The sequence below is a fragment of the Mytilus californianus genome, unplaced genomic scaffold, assembly GCF_021869535.1.
Source record: "Mytilus californianus isolate M0D057914Y unplaced genomic scaffold, xbMytCali1.0.p SCAF_2, whole genome shotgun sequence".
NCBI lineage: Eukaryota > Metazoa > Mollusca > Bivalvia > Mytilida > Mytilidae > Mytilus > Mytilus californianus.
The window spans coordinates 30,540,101-30,565,780 of NW_026262668.1; the positions used below are offsets into that span (position 1 = coordinate 30,540,101).

General features: G+C 31.8%; 2 protein-coding genes across 2 annotated transcripts in view; one reads left to right on the forward strand and one right to left on the reverse strand.

Annotated features, from left to right (window-relative positions):
- LOC127729666 (uncharacterized) overlaps positions 1-21,211 on the reverse strand; it is a 306,784-nt gene extending 285,573 nt beyond the window's left edge. The window contains exons 1-4 of the mRNA XM_052237520.1: positions 21,100-21,211; positions 14,386-14,446; positions 13,184-13,346; positions 11,038-11,349 (exon numbers count right to left, since the gene is read on the reverse strand). Of these exons, the coding sequence (XP_052093480.1) occupies positions 11,038-11,349; positions 13,184-13,346; positions 14,386-14,409 (499 nt within the window). The 5' untranslated portion in view covers positions 14,410-14,446; positions 21,100-21,211. The remainder of the gene's footprint in view (positions 1-11,037; positions 11,350-13,183; positions 13,347-14,385; positions 14,447-21,099) is intronic.
- LOC127728939 (uncharacterized) overlaps positions 1-25,680 on the forward strand; it is a 667,964-nt gene that overhangs the window by 542,068 nt on the left and 100,216 nt on the right. The gene's annotated exons all lie outside the window — the stretch shown is intronic.

Below are 25,680 nucleotides of genomic sequence, written 5' to 3' on the forward strand. Positions count from 1 at the left end.
TTTTGAATTTTAATATAAGAAGGAATAAAATCTGACTTCAAGGATCTTCAAGATATCAATTAAGGATTTCAACCATAGTATCTTGCTTGTCATGATATTGATGAAATGTAGTACTATATCTTATCCTAAAAAAAACGAGCTAATTCCACAAAAAAACGTTGTTTGTGGGGTTTTGAATAAAGTTTAAATAAAATGTTATTTTTATATCCGTAAAATGTTGAATAAAATATCAGTAAGACTATTAAGTAATGTATATGTCAGAATATTTTATAGAAAACATTTAGCTGATATTTTTCAGATGTTATATGTAAAACATTTTAATTTTACGTTATAAAACATTTTATGCAAATAGCAAAACTACATTTTCTGTAAAACATTTTTTTGCAGAATGTTTTTTGGATATTTGGAATATATTTATTTTAAATGTTGTTAAAATATAAAATACCAATTGAAGAAAATATTATATTTTTATATTATAAAATATCTACGGGATATTTTAGAACAATGTTTGAGAACATGAATAAAAGATATTAGCAAATAATATTTAGTTAATGTTGTAAAACATTTTACTTAAATGTTAGAAATAAAACATTTCAAAAACAATAAAATAAACATTTTTTTTATGTTTAAATGATATCTTATTGAAATATTTTGTGAGAGACGTCCATATGACATTTAAAAAATGTTTTTAAAATGTTGTGTTTGCTGGGTAGATGTACAAATATATATGCCACACAAAAATCATCTTCAAAACGTTCTGGCATTACTCTCTGAATTTTCACAATTTTTTATCAGAGGTGACCCCAGTCAAAAAATGTGAAAAAAAAAAAGTCTGATTTTTTTAGTAAATGCGGTACTGCTAAAAAGGGCCTGAAGATAATGTCCACTTTCTCCAATGATTCTTTATATGTCATCAAGTACTGATCATATTGAAACCAAAACCGATCCAATATGTAACTACTACGTTGAATTTTGAACAACAGTTTTAAATGAAACCATTTTCGCATAAAAGTACATTTTTGAAACAGACAATAGCATTTCAAAATATGAAAAATGTGTAAATATTTGTGTTTAAACATCGAAAACTATTTGTTAACTACAAAATCTCATGCCTATTCTAATTTTTATAGTCTGTCATTCGAGTGAACATTCAATGTTCGAAGGGGAACATTTCTGTACATTTTCACTGAATTTGGTAATTTCGATAACAGCACTTGGATCGAGATTGTCACGTTTAAAAATCGATTTGTATGTCCAAACTCTAGACGTATACGTGCTTTTTTTTAACACAGCAGCAGAAGTTCAGACAAGAGGCTGTCAGAGAGACAGCAAACCGGATTTTCCTGAAGAGGTCGAACCCTGAACAGTTAAGCAAGTATGGACACTACATTTAAACTTAAAACAGCTCTGAATTTGGATTGTGATTGAATATTTGACACATCATAGGTTTGTGACACAAAATGAATGTAGTCAAAGAACTGATATATTTGAAATTGGACATTTAAATATCTATTATGGTCCAATATCCAAAATCTAAGACTCGGACTTCTCTTGAACTGAATTTTAATGTGCGTATTGTTATGCGTTTACTTTTCTACATTGGCTAGAGGTATAGGGGGAGGGTTGAGATCTCATAAACATGTTTAACCCCGCCGCATTTTTGCGCCTGTCCCAAGTCAGGAGCCTCTAGCCTTTGTTAATCTTGTATTATTTTTAATTTTAGTTTCTTGTGTACAATTTGGAGTTTAGTATGGCGTTCATTATCACTGAACTAGTATATATATTTGTTTAGGGGCCAGCTGAAGGACGCCTCCGGGTGCGGGAATTTCTCGCTGCATTGAAGACCTGTTGGTGGCCTTCTGCTGTTGTCTGTTCTGTGGTCGGGTTGTTGTCTCTTTGACACATTCCCCATTTCCATTCTCCCATTTTACATATTAGAATCAGCATATCAAAGAACCCCAAGAATTCAATTTTTGATGAAATCAGACAAAAGTTTAATCTAGGACCCTTTGGACCTCAATGTGGACCAATTTGATAAAGGAGCCCACAATCCAAAATCTCTCAATACATGGTTAGATTCAGCATTTCAAAGAACCCCATAAATTCAATTTTTGTTGAATCAAACAAAGTTTAATTTTGGACCCTGATTTGGACAAACTTGAAAACTGGGCCTAAAAATCTAATATTTAAATAGAGTTTAGATTCAGCATTTGAAAAATAGAAATAACTCAAACTGGATAAATAGTTCTCTAAAATAAGATATGATGCAATTTTTCAAATTATAATCAATAATATAATAACAGCAACCAGTGATGACTAAGTTCTCTAAAATTATATATAATTTAACACTCAAACATTGTTAGAATCAGCATATCAAAGAACCAAAGAATTCAATATTTGATGAAATTAAACAAAAGTTTAATTTAGGACCCTTTGGACCTCAATGTGGTATTATCTTATTAATAATGAAAAGCTCAACCGTTTACAAGTTCTTAACAGGAGCGGGGTGGGGGTGACCCAAGGGGACTCACCTTATATTTCATTTGATTTGTTTTATTGTCCCATACAAGAATATATATGGTTTCGGGATGGGGATCTTGACCATTTACAAGTTTTCAAAAAGAAGGGGGGTGGTTGTTACCCCAGGGGACTTTCCCTCAATTTCATTTGATTTGTTTTATTGTCCCATTCAATAATATATATGGTTTAGGGGTGCGGATCTCGGCCGTTTACAAGTTCTCAAACAGGAGGGGGTGGGGTGAACCCAGGGGACTCGCCTTTTATTTCATTTGATTTGCTTTATTGTCCCATACAAGAATATATATGGTTTCGGGGTGTGGGATCTTGACTGTTTACAAGTTTTCAAAAAAAAGGGGGTTGGGGTGACCCCCCTGGACTTCCCCTATATTTCATTTGATTTGTTTTATTGTCCCATACAAGAATATATATGGTTTAGGGGTAAGGATCTCCACCGTTTACAAGTTCTCAAACAGGAGGAGGGTCGGGGTGACCCAAGGGGACTCGCCTCATATTTCATTTGATTTGTTTTATTGTTCCATACAAGAAAATATATGGTTTCGGGGTGGGGATCTTGACCGTTAACAAGTTTTCAAAAAAAAAAGGGCTGGGGGTTTCCCCAGGGGACTTCCCCTCAATTTCATTTGATTTGTTTTATTGTCCCATTCAAGAATATATATGGTTTAGGGGTGGGGATCACGACCGTTTACAAGTTATCAAAAAGAAGGGGGGTGGGGGTTACCCCCATGGATTTCTTCTATAATTCATTTGATTTGATCCATTGTCCCATACAAGAATATATATGGTTTCGGGTAGAGGATCTTGACCGTTTACAAGTTCTCAAAAAGAAGGGGGTGGGGGTGACCCCCATGGACTTCCCTTATATTTTCATTTGATTTGTGTTATTTTCCCATACAAGAATATATATGGTTTAGGGGTGGGGATCTCGACTGTTTACAAGTACTCAAACAGGAGGGGGTTGGGGTGACTCCAGGGGACTCGCCTTTTACTTCATTGCATTAGTTTTATTGTCCCATACAAGAATATATATGGTTTCAGGGTGGGGATCTTGACGATTTACAAGTTTTCAAAAAGAAGGGGGTTTGGGGTTACCCCAGGGGACTTCCCCTCAATTTCATTTGATTTGTTTTAATGTCCCATTCAAGAATATATGTGGTTCAGGGGTGGGGATCTCGACCGTTTACAAGTTATCAAAAAGAAGGGGGTGGGGGTTACCCCCATGGACTTCCGCAATATTTCATTTGATTTGTTTTATTGACCCATACAAGAATATATATGGTTTAAGGGTGGGGATCTTGACCATTTACAAGTTTTCAAAAAGAAGGGGGGTGTGGGTGACCCCTCTTGACTTCCCCTATATTTCATTTGATTAGTGTTATTGTCCTATACAAGAATATTTATGGTTTAGGGGTGGGGATCTCGACCGTTTACAAGTTCTCCAACAGGATGGGGTTGGGCTGACCCCAGGGGACTCGCCTTGTATTTCATTTGATTTGTTTTATTGTCCCATACAAGAATATATATGGTATCAGGGTGGGGATCTTGACTGTTTACAAGTTTTCAAAAAGAAGTGGGATGAGGGTGGTCCCGGGGACTCCCCCAATATTTCATTTGCTTTGTTTTATTGTCCCATACAAGAATATATATGGTTTAGGGGTGGGGATCTCGACCGTTTACAAGATAAAAGCACATTCTCAAATTGAAGGGGGTGGGGTGGGGGTGGGGGTAAGAATATATATGGTTTAGGGAGACTTAATTATCTACAAAATGTCTCATAATATAGCTTAATTATAATCATGAACACTTAAGAAATAAATCTGTCACTCCAATTTTTATTGTGAGATAAGACAAGTCATAAAATGATAACAAGAGATACATATTTTAAAATTCCACTTTTGGATATTAAAAATGGATTTGATTTGTTTTATTGTAACATACAAGAACATAGGTATATGGTTTCAGGGTGGGGATCTTGACCGTTTACAAGTTATCAAAAAGAAGGGGGTGGTAGTTACCCCAATGGACTTCCCCTATTTTTCATTTGATTTGTTTTATTGTCCCATAAAGAACGAAAACCAATTTTGGGACATACAGCATACGTACTTACAGACAGACAAAGGTAAAACTTAATGCCCCCTCAACTACAGGCATAACAGTGTGGCAAACTGATTTGCCAAACTGAAGGACAAACAGACAGAAAGACAGACAGACAGACACACAGCCTACCAAAATTTTCAAACAATTTACCAATGATATTTCGCCAATAACTCAAATTTATTTCCATGAACCAATAACAAAACACCAAAATGATTCTCTAAAATTAGATATGACTTAACCACTCATAAATCTCTAAAGTTAGATATGATTTTATATCTATCAATTAAACACATCACTTTTCAAAACAAATAACTGAAACTTATTTCCATAAACCAGTAAAAAACCAGCAAAATACTTCTCTAAAATCAGATATGATGTTATATCTATTTCCATATTATAATCAAATTTAATTAATAGTTGCTAATATTGTTTCTTTCATGTGTCAAAAAATAATACAGATCTGCAACTTATCTATCAATGTCAAAAACTTTATCTCATAATAAAAATAGAGTATTATCTAATTAAAAACAAGTTCAGATTCAGCACTTGAAAGAACCCTATATATATTTAATTTATGTTCAAATATAACACACACAAACTGATTAATTTTCCAAGGGGACCTGCCCTTTATTTCATATGATTTGTTTTTTTGTCCCATACAAGGATATATATGGTTTAGGGGCGGGGATCTCTACCATTTACAAGTTCTTAAACAGGAAGAAGTTGGGAATGACCCCAAGGAACTCAACGTTTATTCAATTTCATTTGTTTTATTGTAACATACAAAAATATATATGGTTTCGCGCTGGGGATCTTGACCGTTTACAAGTTTTCAAAAAAAAGGAGAGTAGGGGTTACCCCAGGGGCCTTCCCCTCAATTTAATTTGCTTTATTTTATTGTCCCATACAAGAATATATATGGCTTAGGGGTGGGGATCTCAACCGTTTACAAGTTTTACCCCCGTGGACTTCCCCTTTATTTCATTTGATTTGATATATTGTCCCATACAAAAATATATATGTTTTCTGGGTGGGAATCTTGACCGTTTACAAGTTATCAAAAAAAAGGGGGGTAGGGGTTACCCCAATGGACTTCCCCTATATTTCATTTGATTAGTTTTATTGACCCATACAAGAATATATATGGTTTAGGGGTGGGGATCTCGACCGTTTACAAGTTCTTAAACAGAAAGAAGGTGGAGATGACCCCAGGGGACTTGACTTTTATTTCATTTGATTTGTTTTATTGTAACATACAAGAATATATATGGTTTCAGGGTGGGGATCTTGACTGTTTACAAGTTTTCAAAAAAAAGGGGTGGGGTTACCCAGGGGACTTCCCCTAAATTTCAATTGATTTGTTTTATTGTCCCATACAAGAATATATATGGTTTAGGGGTGGGGATCTCAACCGTTTACAAGTTTTCAAAAAGAAGAGGGTGGGGTTTACCACCGTGGACTTCCGTTAAATTTCATTTGATTTGTTTTATTGTCCCATTCAAGAATATATATGGTTTAGGGGTGGGATCTCAACCGTTTACAAGTTTTTAAAAAGAAGGGGTTGGGATTTATCCCCGTGGACTTCATCTATATTCCATTTGATTTGATATATTGACCCATACAAGAATATATATAGTTTCTGGGTGGGAATCTTGACCGCTTACAAGCTATCAAAAAGAAGGGGGTGGGGGTTACCCCAATGGACTTCCCCTATATTACATTTGATTTGTTTTATTGTCCCATACAAGAATATATATGGTTTAGGGGTGAGGGTTCTTAACCGTTTACAAGTTCTTAAACAGGAAAAAGGTGGGGGTGACCCCAGGGGACTCGACTTTTATTTCATTTGATTTCTTTTATTGTAATATACAAGAAGAAAAATGGTTTCAGTGTGGGGATCTTGACTGTTTACAAGTTTTCAAAAAGAAGGGGGTGGGGTTTACCCTCGTTGACTTCCCCTAAATTTTATTTGATTTGTTTTTTTGTCAAATACAAGAATAAATATGGTTTAGGGGTGGGGATCTCAACCGTTTACAATTTCTCAAACAGAAAGGGGTGGGGGGTTACCACAATAGACTTCCCCTATATTTCATTTGATTTCTTTTATTGTCCCATACAAAAATATATATGGTTTAGGGGTGGGGATCTCGACCGTTTACAAGTTCTCAAACAGACACGATGGGGGTGACCCCAGGGGACTCACCTTTTATTTCATTTGATTTGTAACATACAAGAATATATATGATTTCAGGGTGGGGAGCTTGCACATTTACAAGTTTTCAAAAAAAAAAGGAGGGTAGCTGTGAACCCGAGGACTATCCCAATATTTCATTTGATTTGATTTATTGTCCCATACAAGAATATATATGGTTTAGGAGTAGGGATCTCAACCGTTTACAAGATAAAAGCACATTATCAAATTGAAGGGAGTAGGGGTAAGAATATATATGATAAACGGACACTTAATTATCTACAAAATGTCTAATAATGAACAGTAAATTCAAAACTTCATTTATACAGTTATACTAGTAAGTTTCAAACTGTATACATACAGTCCTACAGATCTAATCAGAAAACAGAAAATTTTCAAATAAATCTGTCACTCCAATGATTATCATATGCTAAAATATTTCCAAGATCTAATTAATAATGAAAATTAATCATTATCATATGCTGCATATAATATCTAATTGAACAGAACTATGGTTGTTTAACATAGTACTCTAACATAATTAATAATGTCATAATCTTCAAAATGTCTAATGATATAGCTTATAATCATTACCACTTAGGAAATAGATAATTTTCAAATAAATCTGTCACTCCAATTTTTATTCTGAGATAAGACAAATCATAACATGACAACAACAATAAAATATTTAAAAATTCTACTTTTGGATATTAAAAATGGCGATAACTCACAAAGGAGATATACTAAAATCTTGAAAATTAATATAGACCTTCATTAAGTCCCAGGAAACAACATATTTAAATTTGAAAAAAAATTGTTAAAGCGTTTTCATCTTATTTTGGCAGCCACCAAACCGCCCAGCCGCCCGCCGTATATCACCATTTTAATAACCGATATTTCCTTCGAAAATCCGGTTAAAAATGGCATATTCTCTCCACAGTAAGTCAAAAGTCGAACCCACTCTTGTTTCTAAGGTAAAACGCAAAACAAATATGAAACAGACTATAGCTTAAAAACTAGTTAAACAATAATTCATTTGTCACCAAAAAATACGGTTTCACATCAAATATCAAGTAAAATTACTGTTTTTGACACTTTCTGAGCACTATGATAAAGAATGTCGACGCTGTATACGGTATTTAATACTTTCTAGAATCATGCAATTCATAGTTCGTTAGATGCACAAATATATATGCCACACAAAAACCATCTTCAAAACGTTCTGGCATTACTCTCTGAATTTTCACAATTTTTTATCAGAGGTGACCCCAGTCAAAAAATTTTAAAAAAAAAATTCTGATTTTTTGAGTAAATGCGGTAATGCTAAAAAGGCCCTGAAGATAATGTCTACTTTCTCCAATGATTCTTTATATGTCATCAAGTACTGATCATACTGATACCAAAACCGATCCAATATGTAACTACTATCGTGAATTTTGAATAACAGTTTTAAATGAAATCATTATCGTATACAAGTACATTTTTGAAACAGACTATAGCATTTCAAAATATGAAAAATGTGTAAATATTTGTGTTTAAACATCAAAAACTATTTGTTAACTACAAAATCTCATGCCTATTCTAATTTTTATAGTCTGTCATTCGAGTGAACATTTCAATGTTCGAAGGGAATCATTTCTGTACATTTTCACTGAATTTTTTCAAACAAATCAGCAGAAGTTCAGAAAATGACATATAGGCCTCTAGCCTTTGTCAGTCTTGTATTATTTTTAATTTTAGTTTCTTGTGTACAATTTGGAGTTTAGTATGGCGTTCATTGTCACTGACCTAGTATATATATTTGTTTAGGGGCCAGCTGAAGGACGCCTCCGGGTGCGGGAATTTCTCGCTGCATTGAAGACCTGTTGGTGACCTTCTGCTGTTGTCTGTTCTATGGTCGGGTTGTTGTCTCTTTGACACGTTCCCCATTTCCATTCTCAATTTTATATTCTCTCCACAGTAAGTCAAAAGTCGAACCCACCCTTGTTTCTAAGGTAAAACGCAATACAAATATGAAACAGACTATAGCTTAAAAACTAGTTAAACAATAATTCATTTGTCACGAAAAAATACGGTTTCACATCAAATATCAAGTAAAATACTGTTTTTGACACTTTCTGAGCACTATGATAAAGAGATGTCGACGCTGTATAGATTGAAATAAACAATTAATTTCCCCATAGGCGACAATGATAGCCTTTTTTTTTGAGATACAGCTTTAGAAAGTTGATTTTTTTAACGAAACCTTGCTAGAATTAAAGAAATGTTATTAGGACAGTATTTTTTGGTCTAAAAAATATAGGTTCGCGTTGCTTTTCTTAGCGTAATTTGTACTTATCTCCCATGCCTATCAATTTTGCACTTAAAATACGTGTATCATCCTAGCGTTTAAAAGACATCTCAGTTCCGTTAGGGCTTAGGAAAATAACTTATTTGGCCTTTGGTATAATGCAGAATGCACGAAGTCTCTAATAACAAAATATAACGGGCGCACATATAAACCAATCAGGATTAGCTTTACTCTTAATTCTGAATACCATGTTATGCTCATAAAATGGCTGCGCCCATAAAATCTAATGGTTGATTGTAACCTACAGTTGGGAATTGAGATAATCTTGCTAACAGAGTATATAGAAATCTGTTTGCATAAGGAAGTTATCCATAACCAATTTCCAAACTGGAATACGAGTGAACAAAAATGAACTGAAGAGTTTTTATTTGACATTTCAATGTATTTTTCTTTTATCAGGGTTGTAAAAGAATTCTCATCAACTGTTGAAGACGTTTAATTACTAGTAAACATTATCATGGTCCGTGAAGTCATATGTTCGGACCAACATGCATTGCTTCAATTATTCTGAACATTCATTTTATGCGTTCCGGAAAGTCAAAACCTTTGAATTTATGACTTATCATCGGAGCTTTGATTTCAGAAATGTCTAAACGGAACGAGTGTTCAGTGGACAAAAATGGAAATTATACCAGAACACAACGCTTACAGAAATAAATGAACAATAAATAACTAATTAATTATTTTAGCGTAACAATGATTTACCTGACTTTTAGTATATTTTTTATTTTTTCTATCCGTCCTCTTGAGAGAAAAAAATATAATATTTAGCGATTTATATAGGTAAAATTTATATTTTGTTTATGGTATAGTAATAACTATGATTCTATTTTGAACTTCTGATAACTATGCTCTCTATCCTTAAAAAAAGTTTGACATGTATTTTCTTATATCGCCGCTCAGTTTAAAGGGGCATTAGCTACGAGATATATAAAAAAAAATTAAAATATGATATTTTTTTTGTTCAATCATAAATGAAAGTGAAGTAGTGAAATAATTAATCGCATTTAGAAGCGAGTTTGGTTCAATTTTGTCAAAATAAGCTAAGAAACATCGCTGATGAATTATTCACTTGCAAGTGAATAATTCGACCTCAACGAATCCGTATTCATGTTACCTTCAATTTAACCCCTTAGCTAGAGATGGGTTACGCATGAAATAGGCGTGTTTAGTTATTAAAAGGAAAAGAATGTCAACATTGAAAGTGAAACAAGGGTAAACCATTTGATTGACTGATTCGATCCACAAAAACTCATTCTTATACAGGTAAAAACGATGATTAAAATATATTTTTAACCTATTATATGAAATCAAACAGACCTAGAAAAATCAATTGCACGAGTTCGCTATCTATTTATATCTATATTTATTTTCATATCGGGTTATATGACCGTCGGAAGTCTTCGGAGGTCACCTCGATGGTTAATTAGATGGCGTCTAGACTAAAATACTCACGAAATGCTGATACATATTATCGAGCCAATGCATTTATAACTTTGATATACGTATTAGTATGTTATAAATCAAATATGAGAATTTGAGTCAAATCGGTGAACAAGAATTTGACTGCAAATGCCCCTTTAAACTATAGTCAAGACTTAAAGTTTATAGTTTTAAGCTGTTCAGATGATACTAAGATCAAAATGGTTTGTTTAGGACTACAACTCAATTCCTAGTGTAAACAGAATATTGAAGAAAACAAAATTGGTTGTTTTGTACAATGTATGTCTACATGTAAACAAACAACTGAATTTAAAAACTATTGAAATTATAGATTTCGACGAAATAAAAACGAAATGTTTACTAAAAGATATAAATATCACTTTTTGTTTTCTCGAAGCTGAAAGCAAATTATTCTTACCCGGTGAAAATATTTTTCTTTTATTGGAACAGGTCTTCAAGTAGCAGGAACAATCTTCATGTTGTGGTTTACAAAAGCATAGGTTGTTTGGTTTAACCAGGAAATCATAACCTCGTCTGTAGTCACATCTGCATGTAGTATCAGTGTTACGGTTTCCACGGTCATATACAACTTGACCCTCCTCATTGCAGAATGATTTAAAAAATAAACAATGTGTACTAACATTTGTGTAAAACCTGAGTGGGAATGGTTGATATCTTTCTTTAGAACATATATCTGCATCTATTCCCCCACGAAGAACTGCTTTTCTACCTGTAATGAATAAGTTGGTTCGTAGTATCATTCTCTTCCTAGCGAATCTACAAGCGTGCTTTTTTCTGTCATCCTTTTTCTTGCAATAATGTGCTTATCGTTTACAATGTGTAGAACTTTTCTGTTTTGCTTTAGTGCTTCTACTACATGCGTTTAAGAAACATCATTTTTAAGGGATCAATGCTTATTTCGTTTGATGATTCTATCAATCAAATGCACATATCGACTTTACTGCACCTATGATTATACTGTAAATTATATATTTATTTCAATGTGCTTTCGATGAGTTTCGGGAAGGCGGCATAATGTTCCAAGACCAGATAGAGTGTGCCACCTTTGTGGCATCGACGATGAATTCCATTATGTAATGTGTTGTCCTTTTATTAAAAAAAAACGGTATAGATATTTACCACAATAGTGTTGTACAAATGTTATTATTCTTTAATTCAATAATGTATTCACCACAGTCAATATTGTTTTACTAGAAAAGTTGTGTAAGATTTATTAATTACTTATTAGTGAAAGTCTGTCCTCCTCGTTAAAGTACATTTATTTATGAAATTTCCCCACCCGCAATTTTCACACGTGTGTATAATATCATATTTGTAAAAACTATGTAATTTAGTTAACGAGAATAAAGATCTATCTATATATCTAAAGATTGTATGTATTAAGCAGTTCTAATTAAGGTGGATTAACTATATACAGCATCTTTGGTAAAATAGCAGTACACAACCGGTCTAGTTCTTTGCTTAAATCTGCAAATTTTGAGAAAGCTTGGCAATAAATGTTTTTTAATAAAGAAAAAAATAGTGATTTATTGCATTATTTAGACTGTTTATCAAATACAAAACATTGGTGTTTGTTAGAATATCTTTTATCAATTTAGCGTTTAAGGGGAGATAACTTAAATTGAAAAAATTTTGTAAAAGAATTTTAATGAAATTTTTATTTTATACTTGTAGCAAGAAAACAAGTTCGGTGACACCATTGTTTTTATTTCATTTATTTTTTTAAAGCATATATTTATGCATATATTATAAAACCTATCTTCTGATATTTATTTCAAAATTCTGTCTCATAGATTTCATTTTATTCACAAAAAAGGTTTTTTTTCATGAATACTATATGCAAATTTGGGCAAAACTTGAAAAATAGCACGGTGACCCATACTTTTTATTATATTTTTGAAAAAGCATGATAAAGTCATAACTTTGGCAAGTTTTAGAGAATACCATCTGAGGAAATATATACCGATGATTCACCTTAAATGAGAAGTCATTCAATAGACTTGCGTTAATGTTTGTGTTTTGTGTTCGAAACAAGACATACAGTGTTTGGAGTTAACATGAAAACAAACAAAGTTCGTAAATACAAATGCTTTACGGTCGAAATTCGAAAGTAGGTTTTGATTCGAGCGCAACTGATGAGTCTAATCTGGACAAAACGCGAATCTGGTTAACGAAACTATATATCTGTTTTTTTTTTTATGATTTAAATGGACGTGTGGTTTTCGTTCTGATATACAAATGAGGAGATGTGGTATGATTGCTAATGAGACAACTATCCACCAAGGTTCAAATAAAGTGGATGTAAACAGTTAAAGGCACCCGTACGGCCTTCAATAATGAGAAAAATCCATACCGTATAGTCGGCTATAAAAGGCCCCTTTATGAAAAATATGAAACAATTAAATTAAGAAAACTAACGGCCTAATTTATAACAAAACAATTTACGAAAAACAAATATGACAGACGTGAGCATGTTTAGGATAATCATGTAGCTTTTTGTAAAAGAAAAAATGTAATTTCTGATGTTGTTTAAATGCACTTACCTGGTTGCTGAAAGTCGGACCTTGTACAGTTTTCAGAATATCCGTTGATAAGATCATTCCTTAAACAAAAATATTTTGATGGATCCGCACAGAGACTATTTGCACGGAGTGCCCATTGCGCTGTTTCAGGACATTTCAGCGGAAATGCTGCGCATAAATGTATCTAAAATAAAGCAATGATACATGCATATGTTTATATTTATCTGCATTGAAACATTTGTTACTCTTATTCTAGCAATGGTATCTGTTTACCTATTATATGTCCTGGCATTGATGTATATGTTCCTTAAAATCTTGTACATTTCTTATGAAAAAATAAAGTTTGTCTTCTCCTTTTTATGTCAAAATCGGCATCCAACAAGCACAAGTTAACAAAATTGCTCATTTACATGTAATTACACGGATGAACAAGCTCAAACGACGTACGGCAAGCTCTAGATGTTTTATTTTATCTAGTCAAGATGCTAAAGAATACAACAGAGATGGCAAAAATCAATCAAGCACCAACACCAAGTTATCAGTTTTCAAGATATTTAAGATACAGCATGCTAATCAGATTGGTTGTGATTTTTTTACATTAAAGAGAGGGGGGCTAATACTCAGTAGGAATTCAACCATTTTGTATTATCTTGATCAGTAGTAGAACAATAGATATTATATCACAATTATCAATGAAAGACTAACGAAAAAGCAAAAAATATTGGTATTACAGAATTCCGACTCACAATTAACCAAACGATAATTGTTTATATATACATTGTTATATGAAATCATAGAATGCTAATAGTTGCCAGTGGTCGTTGTTTTAAAAACAAAAGGTTCGCCTTTTATTCTATATAAAAATAATAAAACTTGACAAGCAACAAAACAAAAACCCAATTTGATGACTGAAACAAACCCCATAAACTAATAAAATTGCTGCATTAAAATAATACTTGAATAGTTGTTTAAAGAATCAAGTATTCTATTACATAGAAGATTACGATATTTCAAATTATTAGCATAATTGTAAAATCTTTGACAAAAACTGGGTATTTAATGGCTTTTATGTACATCAAACCAAAACAATCGATAATATAAGTTGTTATTGGTCAGATAAAAAGCACATATACAAGCTCAAATATATATTTGTCAACAAAAGCAGGAAGGGATATATCCAAAGCAATGTTTCGAATAATTATGATTAAACGTCGTTGACTTACCAACATCAATAGCTTGTACCACATAACTGTTGAATTCTTGTTTACTAGTGTGAAGCTACATCTGCAATTAAACGATTGAAGCATTTAAATCTAAAAACTAATCCAAAACTTGAACAAAATCTAAATGTAGTATAAACACATGTGATAGTATATATACGACTAACGTCCGATATACAAAAATAACTCATCGTTTTTGCTTGAATATGAAATGATTTAACAGTAAATGATGCATGCACATCAAGTAAACTAAGTAAATCTGAATTGAAGTTAAAGGCCCTCTTCTTCCTGTCACCAAATTGCTGACGAGAAAGTTATTCCTATAATATCAATAAGACAATAAAAAGTTGTAGCTAATCTATATTTGTATCAGGTTTAGGTACTTTGGTCTCAAACCTACCTGATGAAAGTTGTTTTGTGCACATTAAAAAGTAAAACAACAAAAATACCGAACTCCAAGGAAAATTCAAAACGGAAAGTCCCTAAACAATTGGCAAAATCAAAAGCTCAAACACATCAAACTAATGGAAAACAACTGTCATATTCCTGACTTGGTACAGGCATTTTCTTATGTAGCAAATGATGGATTAAACCTGGTTTTAAAGCTGAAAATCTTACGACAATATGACATATAAGTTAACAGACGGCTTCCACAAGTGAAGCAGGATCTGCTTACACTTTCGGTGTAACTGATATATACGTGATGTATATTAAGACGTGATCTTTGAATTTATATCATACGTTTATATATAATTTTCCTGATTAAGTTATATATACACGAAGGTGTTTGCAGATGAATTCGCTGATACTTTTTTATTAGATTTTCTGCACTAAACATCAGTTTCATAATAGGTTATGATACTTGAGTTGTTAAAAGGAGATCGAAATTGCAACAACTCGTTTACAATGATGTGGATTTTTCGGCTTGATTAGGAAATATGATGGCATTTTATTAATGTCTATTCTTTAACATTAATTTTCTTGAAATTTTGTGATGAAAATTATAGTGTCATTATGCTTTATATAAGTAATGCAATTATATAATACGTAACGAAGGCTAGAAAAAGAAGGAAAGCTGAACATATCTGTAAAAAATATCTAGGATAAAAGGTGATCGTAAGATGTTCAGTAATGGTAATACATTTTTTTTTTGTAATTTATTGTCTTCAAGAAACGCATCTTTTATCGAAGAATCTATGTATGAATAATAACCTAAATAAATATATGTAAGCATGTTAAATCCTTTCCATATGGTGTCACGTTCTTTGCACATAAACGAAATCTGAAATACTGTATTGTAATTTTTTGCATCAAACGCATTCTTCGACGAGTTTAAGCAAATCATCAACTATCAATCAATTTTACAAATATTTCAATTGAAGGCACGGGTTTAGAGTATAAAAGAAAGGCAAAAGATATCAAAGGGACATCTAAACTGGTTAGTCAAATATTAACTGACAATGCCATGACAAAAAACTTAAAACAATCAAAAGTCAAACAACAGTAAACAAACCACAAAATAAAAAAAAAAACAAAGACTAAGCAACACGAACCCCACCAAATAACCGGGGGATAACTCAGGTGCTCCGCAAGGTCAAGCATATCATGCTTCATATATGACACCCGTCGTGTTACTCCTATAAATTATGTTTGTACGTTATATCAAGTGATAAGCAATCACGCAATAACGGATTGGTAATTTTGATTTACTTTTATCTAACCTTAAGACATCACGAAATTTATAAACCATCGGTCATATAACCCTGAATCTTACCAAATGTGAACTTTTTGAAAGTTGAAAATTTTTGTTAACTTATATGTCATTTGGTCTCTGGTGAAAAGTTGTCTCATGGGCAATCATCCTACATCTTCTTCTTTTTATATTTTCATGACATATAACAGACAATACGGGTACCGTTATAAATATCACATACATTCATCATTAAAAACTACAACAAGAGCAGCACGAATCATTTTTAAACAAAAGTAGGGGTGATCTCAGGTGCACAGAAAGTGTAAGCAGATCCTGCTTCACTTGTGGCACTCGTCTGTTTGATAATGTAAGCACAAACCCGCTGGTAAGCCTAATTCGGAAGGTCACATTCGAGGATAAGAGGACGTGAATGTGGTTACATTTTTTGTACGACAAGTGGAACATATCCGTTGTCATCTGTGAAACGGATATTCAATAACGATCAACCAACTCGTGATAGCGTCTGTAAATTTTTTTCGAAGGGATGATTTCAACTTTATCACTTGGAACTATTGGTTTAATATCTTCCGTGTAAGAAGCAACCGTCTATGAAGGAAATCATTATACGAAATACAAGCTCTGGAATATCGTTTCAACTTGGATATATAAACTAAAATATAATCTTTATAATTGTTGAAGTTCATGTAAAGTTTAGATGTACATGCGTTATAGTAAAAAGCGAAAACAAATAATCAATAATCATAAGTTATCTCAAAGTAAAGGTGTGAAAATGGCTTAATGTTCCAATTAATAATTGACACTGAATCATATTGTGAAATCACATCAGCAAATTAATGACAAGAAACCCTATTAAGTGTTTTTTCTAAAATTGATCAAAACCTTGAAGATCATACCCAACACGAATGCCATACAAAACCAAAGTATTAAAACAAAACCAAAGTATTAAACTAAACAATATAATAAGCAAAAAAACAAGCAAAAAAAAAACAAATAACAAGTTCTTTCACGATGAGTAAGCCACAAATAGACGAAAATGACAACTTATCGCAAAATTATATTGCTCAGACCCTCTGAAATGTCTCAATGGTAGATATGTTGACAAACTTTTAATTCATTCATATCAAATGAATAAAAATTTAATGAGGGATGTGTCATTTAAAAGCGATACTTGTAATAAGAATATATTGAAACTGCAAAAAAAAGTTAACTATTCTAATATGACGTGCTTCTTTTGCTTTGTAAACAACACCGTGATAAAATTCTCGATATATCAATACTTAGCGCAGGCTCAGAGGTGTACATTATTATGACTGTTATAAGATACCTCCCACGTAAATCCACATGTATCGTAACCTATGTGCAAAAGCTATGCCGATTTCGCTGTGTTGAAAATTGCTGCAATTGAAAAAAAACACAGAACCTTTATTATTATGCTGATGCATAACAAAAAGAATTACTGCATTAGAGCTCGGAAAAATGTACAAAATCAAATTAAAATAAAATTCCGCGAAATTCTACTAATGCTTTTGGCACATTAAAGTCATTTCAAAACAAGACGTCATACGAATGAAAAAGCTAAAGCTGAAGGTTTTCCCGTTACGTGAACCCTCAAATTTCGAATAATATTGCATTAAAATGGAGTTTTCAGGTAGGTGTTGTTTTATTTTCTATTTCATTGCATTATTCGAACATTTACTCATTTCAGCAAGTCAACATGGCGGCTCCTTAAGTTACGAAATGTCAACTGTGGATCCGACGGTAGCTTACGACAAAATAAATGTAAATTAAAAATAACAAATGTTGGGTTTCAGAATTAAAAGAATTAAACAATTTTTTTCTAGAGTTTATTTAAGAAATAATTCATGCAAGCTATATATTTATTGGAAATTTTTAGCTTTATCTAACAGGGGGTAAAATAGAACAGCAACACACACGGCATATCCACCCTCGCTTCAATTTTTAAAATTACCATTTTTGTCCTATTAGAATTGAAATAATTCATGAAAGCAATAGATTTGTTGGAAATTTACACATGTCCTAAGCCATGTGTAAATTTCAAACAAATCTATGGCTTCCATAAATTATTTTTTAATTAGATAGTTACAGGAAGATGATTACAGTTTACGTGTTGATGAATATGCATCAGGCTGTAGTTGAGAATGCAAAGGTTGATTCAAAATTATAAGTAGCCAATACATGTATGCAACATGAAACAATCAATAATAAACATTTAACAACAATTTAAAGAATACCTTTAATTCAAAACATGTTGCAAGTATTTATTCAAAAATTTGTGCGTGCAGTTATTATTGCGATATTGATATGACAGACTAAATGTGAGAATACTTTTTCCTGTTACATATACTTATATACGTGTCAGATTTCTAAATGCGAGTTTTCGTTATTGCTATACTCAACTAGTCGCATTATTCGCAATAATAAAAACCTCGCAAAATTTATGAATTACCAGTAACTGAATCGAATAACTTGCTGCAAAAGAAACTTGAGGGTAAAATTTTGGCAGCCACGTTTAGGTAATAAATCAATAAATGGGAACACTTCCACTCAGTTTGATGAGATGATCAGTTTAAAAACCCACATTTCTAATGTTATTCCAAAAAAAAATCCCTTTTGATAATTAAAAGTATCCACAGACAAAAGAAACGGGAATTGTTGCAAACATAAAGCTTTGATCCAATATAAATACCATCCACGCAGTTAAACTGTCTATATCAGTTCTGGTCGATACAAACAGAAGCTATTATGGGGGTTTAGCCTTTTTTTAGACAAAATTATGTTAAAAAACATGTAAAAACTATGAAAAATACATGCAAAGATTATCAGTGGGTTTAACAAGAGAAATATTTCGTTATTTCACCTTCAGATCTATATATTTGTTCAGTACATATACACTACTTATTTAATCTTAATAGTGTTATTCATACTGGTATGAAGCTTAACTTGTAACACACGAATAAATGGGAAAATTTACAATATTATAAATAGTATTATAGTAAAGGGCGATAACTCGGTTACCAGATCATTTCCTGTGGAAATAGGAGTTCGCGAAGGGGACAATTAAAGTCCCACTCTGTTGAAGATTTTCATTTACGACCTCCCATCATATCTACAAACATGCTTTGATTCTGTGAAACGTATATGTAATGATTTACATTGCTTAATATTTGCAGATGATGTTCTACTTTTTCAACTGAGTTAGAGGGATTGCAATACAAACTTAAAATTTTAGAAAAATATTGAATCTAAAAAAAAGATGTGTGTCCAGTTATAAATATCTGGGTATACATTATTTCAGCTTCATTAAGTTTTTCATTAACTTAAATTGGCGTTATAAAAAAGCACTGAAAGGATGTTGCAAATTAAGAAAATAATGTTCAAGTATAAATCCGGTATAGACTGGTTTAATTACATGTATTTAATAATAATAAGCAAACCCGCTATTCTAATTCAGTGGCACTTAAATAGGATTGATGTTATAAGATAAAGAATTTACCATGTGAACAGTTACATGTCAAGTTTTGCAATGTTATATTAGGCGAGCTAATAAATATTGTTACCAAAACAACTTGGTACGCCTGAATTACAAAATTGTTAAACAAATTTAGATATTAGAGAAAGTCGTGAAAGTACATCCCATTAGTGACAGGAAGTTCTTTTTCAAAACTTCTTTACTAAAGAGGTGACAGTAGTATCGACTGGTTAAAAAGTGAAGGTTTTGCGCCATAATATCTGGTTTTGCAACTAACTTTGCTTTTGAGGAGAATGTTCTATCCATGTCATGGGATCATTTTTACTCATAATTTCTACGTATTAAATTTCAGGTGATGAATGGCTTCTTTTACTGCTAACTAAGAGGCAAAGTTGACTCTCCTTGACTTAATTTGGCTACTCCCTTTAGCTCTATTCGGAGCTAAGATTTCAAATATTGTTTTATCTTTGTTCTAACTTACTTTCAGCGAAGAGTGATCTAAATGAAGGCCTAGGGTTTCCAAGGTAGCAAAATTCCGCATGTTTTAGACTAAGATTTGCATATTGTTTAAATGCTAGTGGACATTTTTATATATATGTTCATTAATGTTAGTATAAAGTAAAATAACAAAAACTCAAAACTCCAAGGAAAATTCGAACGGAAAGTCCCTTAACAAATAGCAAAATCATCAAACGAATAGAAAACAGCTGTCATATTCCTGACTTGGTACAGACATTTCCTTATGTAGAAAATGGTGGATTAAACCTGGTTTATTGCTAGCTTAACCTCTTACTTGTATGACAGTCGCATAAAATTCCATTATATTGACCACAACGTGTGAGCAAAACAAACAGACATTATTGGTTAAAATTGGGGTACAGCAGACAACATTGTGTTATAATCTTAATCTCTATAAAAACAAACAACTATGTCACCAAAGAAAAACAAAATGACATGAAGACACTCTATAGATAAAGCACATAAGTAAAAATGAAAGACAAAGAATACAAAAAATGACCATAGCACAATAACACAATGGCGAGATGTATAAATACCAATCCCCGCCAAAAGGATATTACCAAAAATGGACTAAACAGAACAGGTTAAAAATATACAACGACAAATAAAAAGAACACTATAACACGTAATAAAGACGATAAACAACTTCAATACCTAGAATCTGTACGTCAAAACCATCATGTATTATTTGTGAAGTTGATACGGAATATTTATCAACAAGGTCTTAGTATCTTCCGATGAACTTTTTTAGAAAAAGGACGAGACGTTCTTTGGAACAACCCTGGTTCATCACATTTTTGCTCAGACACTGGTGACATTTCATAAATTCTGAGTAGCAGATGCAAGCTCTTGAATACCGAATAAATTGGGAAATGAATATCCCATATGCAGGTGAAGTTGGCATATTGCTGCTAAGGTGGGGGACATTTATAGTTACAAAATATGTTATTGCATGTTTTAACCGAAGACCATGTTAGTAAAATATTTACCTTACCATTTTCACATATTTTTAACACTATGAGGTCCGTTGAAAACATGATTCCCTTACAAGAGACACGATAAGAAATTCATCTGTTCAATAAAACAGCCAAACATGTCGTTAAATGGCGTCCTCTTCTGTTTCAGAGGCGATCTCGAGGGTTTCTGTGTTATATGAAAAGCAGCATTCTAACATGTTTAACCTTTCTTTTTTTCGTAAAATATAGAGCATTATTTATTCTGACTAGACGGTAGCTAAAAATGTAACATACACGCGCTTTGTGGAATTTAAAGATTAAAATTCGACAAGTGTTGTCTGAACGGCACCCCTTAATTGTAGAAGAATTTGTAGGTATCTTGTAATAATAATTTAGAAAAGCCTTTCTTAATTGTATGTCAAATACAAACATTGACACATATTTATAAACCAAATCTCAAAACAGAAATCTCTTAACATTAGAAACAATTGTCCCAACACTTTCTTTATCATCATTCAGGTATCTAACTTGAGGTATTGAAAAGGTTATGGATTAAATATGTGTTACTATCTTTACATCCATATCAATAATTATAGTATCAAATGGCAAACAAACAATGAATATGTTTGTGACATATATGTATGATAGCAAAAATAGTATAATTATTTCGTTATTATATTTTGTTTTATTAAATTCAGAAGTTTAAATCCTAAAGACACCCCTGTTTACAGATTGAATTGATCATCCGGGTATATGTGTTAGCTATACAATCAACAACTATTTTAATTGGATCGATAATGTATATTTAAATAACCAAGTGACACACTTAATATTCTTTTGAGTATTTCATTTGTTATTCAAGGTACTCTAGATAGTGTGATTCCCTGTACTAGCTAAACTATAGTGTTGTTCATTTTTCTTCTCGAATTATTTACCTATAAGTAAAGTTTTGATTTATTTTAACACAAACTATCACATGCATTTTCAGTGAAGTATATGTATTAAATGTGACTTCTTTCTCTTGTGTTGTGCTTAATGCTGTGGAAAATACTATAAATAGATAGATTTAAATTTAGAAATATATTTTATTCTAAACAAGTAGTTTTCCCTATGGTATCAATCCAACGATATATCCACTTTACCACAGATACGATTTCTTTAGAGTGTCTACATGTTTATAAATACTATATCAATCTGTATATATAACATATATATTGCACAGAATAGTGTTATTAATGTTAATAAAAAAGTATGAATAATACAAATAAAAATCAATCTTTTCTAAGTATTGAATACTGTAAATTTTGAAATTGTAAAGTGCATTTATTATTGCGATTTTTGAAGAAATGACAAAAATGTGAGTTTTATTTTTGAGATGTCAATAAAATCTGCATATTAAAGATACACACGATATATGTATCAGATATTAGACGTGTTTGGAAAGTCAATAAGATCGTTGTTCCCCCTTTTCTTGATATTTTGTTGAACGACTACAAAGAAAATCCACAAAGTGATCAAACTAAATGAATTTATAAAAAACACTGCAATCAAATCACATCCGAATCCGATTTTTTTACATCAAACTTTGTTCAAAATGTTCGTTTATTTGAAATATATTTAAAATATACTTTTCATGTCGGGGCCTTTCATAGCTTTTATGCAGGATGGGTTTTGCTTCTTGTTGAGGACCATACGGTGAGCTATAGTTGCAAACATCTGCGTTATTTTGTCTCTGGTGGATAGTTGTCTTCTTTGGCAATAATACCACATCTCCTTATTTTATATCATGTTTCTAGAATAGAAAAACGTGTAGCTTTAAATTCTAATAAAAAAAAATAGAAATTTGTGTACTTAAAAATAATATATTATATAGAATGAAACAAAAGTGTATTAAATTTGATTATCTTGTAATATTTTTTTATTTGATCTAGAAAAGGTCACTATGGCAATTTAATTTAATGCTGAAAAGGGACAATACCTAAAACAAACACGTTAAAATGTGTGAATAAATTCACATTTTAACCCACATTTTCTTTCTATCAACTTTTGTCAGTTAGTTTTTCGGACAGAAGAGGTTATCGAATTAAGTTTTAAAAGATTACACATTTGGGCACTATTCAAGCATGTTAAATTTTACGTTTCGATGAAGGGTCGGAAATTTTTTGCTTGTTATCACGGCTTCCTCCACCAACAAAACAGAACATCACGATTTTATCTATTGAGATATTGATGAAAGTGGCGTTAAAACTTTCATATGTAGAAGTTAATTTTATTATCTTTGGGTCAGGAGAATATTTTGAAAATGGAATATTCATTGTCACCTCTCGCAAAGCCTGATAAATTATATGTCGGCCAATTTTTTTTATATTTTTTTTTCGATTTCCTTCATTTTGTTTTGCCTACTATTCACTATATACTCCGCTTTCTAAATTGGACGGTATATAGTGATGGGTGGATGAGTCCATCCGTCCGTTCTTTCGTTCGTTCGTCTTTCTGTCCATTCATTGCATCCATACCCAGATAGTAGTAGACAATACAAATCGCACACTGCTCGTTAAAAGCGGTTTGCTTGAACATTAAAACGATGCGCAGCAAGACAACCTTCTTCCAAGAATTGGAACTAACGTGGAATTAGATTTTCCTCCAATATGTGTTATTTTAGGTGATAAGATTTATGTGAACCGTCCAACAATGGTAACGCCATATAGGAGACACCAAATAAGACAAAACCGCAAGGGAGAAAAAGAAAATTCAAAAAACTAAAGTTTATGTCGAACACGCCATCGATCAGACGTTAAAACATTTAGGGTTGTCGGAACTTTGTGGAGACATCCAAGACACGAATCAAAACAAATTGTTGAATTGTGTACTGGACATGTGGAGAGACAAACTGAGTTATTTGTTATATGAAAAGCAGCATTCTAACATGTTTAACCTTTCTTTTTTTCGTAAAATATAGAGCATTATTTATTCTGACTAGACGGTAGCTAAAAATGTAACATACACGCGCTTTGTGGAATTTAAAGATTAAAATTCGACAAGTGTTGTCTGAACGGCACCCCTTAATTGTAGAAGAATTTGTAGGTATCTTGTAATAATAATTTAGAAAAGCCTTTCTTAATTGTATGTCAAATACAAACATTGACACATATTTATAAACCAAATCTCAAAACAGAAATCTCTTAACATTAGAAACAATTGTCCCAACACTTTCTTTATCATCATTCAGGTATCTAACTTGAGGTATTGAAAAGGTTATGGATTAAATATGTGTTACTATCTTTACATCCATATCAATAATTATAGTATCAAATGGCAAACAAACAATGAATATGTTTGTGACATATATGTATGATAGCAAAAATAGTATAATTATTTCGTTATTATATTTTGTTTTATTAAATTCAGAAGTTTAAATCCTAAAGACACCCCTGTTTACAGGTTGAATTGATCATCCGGGTATATGTGTAAGCTATGCGGTTATAAACTATTTTAATTGGATCGATAATGTATATTTAAATAACCAAGTGACACACTTAATATTCTTTTGAGTATTTCATTTGTTATTCAAGGTACTCTAGATAGTGTGATTCCCTGTACTAGCTAAACTATAGTGTTGTTCATTTTTCTTCTCGAATTATTTACCTATAAGTAAAGTTTTGATTTATTTTAACACAAACTATCACATGCATTTTCAGTGAAGTATATGTATTAAATGTGACTTCTTTCTCTTGTGTTGTGCTTAATGCTGTGGAAAATACTATAAATAGATAGATTTAAATTTAGAAATATATTTTATTCTAAACAAGTAGTTTTCCCTATGGTATCAATCCAACGATATATCCACTTTACCACAGATACGATTTCTTTAGAGTGTCTACATGTTTATAAATACTATATCAATCTGTATATATAACATATATATTGCACAGAATAGTGTTATTAATGTTAATAAAAAAGTATGAATAATACAAATAAAAATCAATCTTTTCTAAGTATTGAATACTGTAAATTTTGAAATTGTAAAGTGCATTTATTATTGCGATTTTTGAAGAAATGACAAAAATGTGAGTTTTATTTTTGAGATGTCAATAAAATCTGCATATTAAAGATACACACGATATATGTATCAGATATTAGACGTGTTTGGAAAGTCAATAAGATCGTTGTTCCCCCTTTTCTTGATATTTTGTTGAACGACTACAAAGAAAATCCGCAAAGTGATCAAACTAAATGAATTTATAAAAAACACTGCAATCAAATCACATCCGAATCCGATTTTTTTACATCAAACTTTGTTCAAAATGTTCGTTTATTTGAAATATATTTAAAATATACTTTTCATGTCGGGGCCTTTCATAGCTTTTATGCAGGATGGGTTTTGCTTCTTGTTGAGGACCATACGGTGAGCTATAGTTGCAAACATCTGCGTTATTTTGTCTCTGGTGGATAGTTGTCTTCTTTGGCAATAATACCACATCTCCTTATTTTATATCATGTTTCTAGAATAGAAAAACGTGTAGCTTTAAATTCTAATAAAAAAAAATAGAAATTTGTGTACTTAAAAATAATATATTTTATAGAATGAAACAAAAGTGTATTAAATTTGATTATCTTGT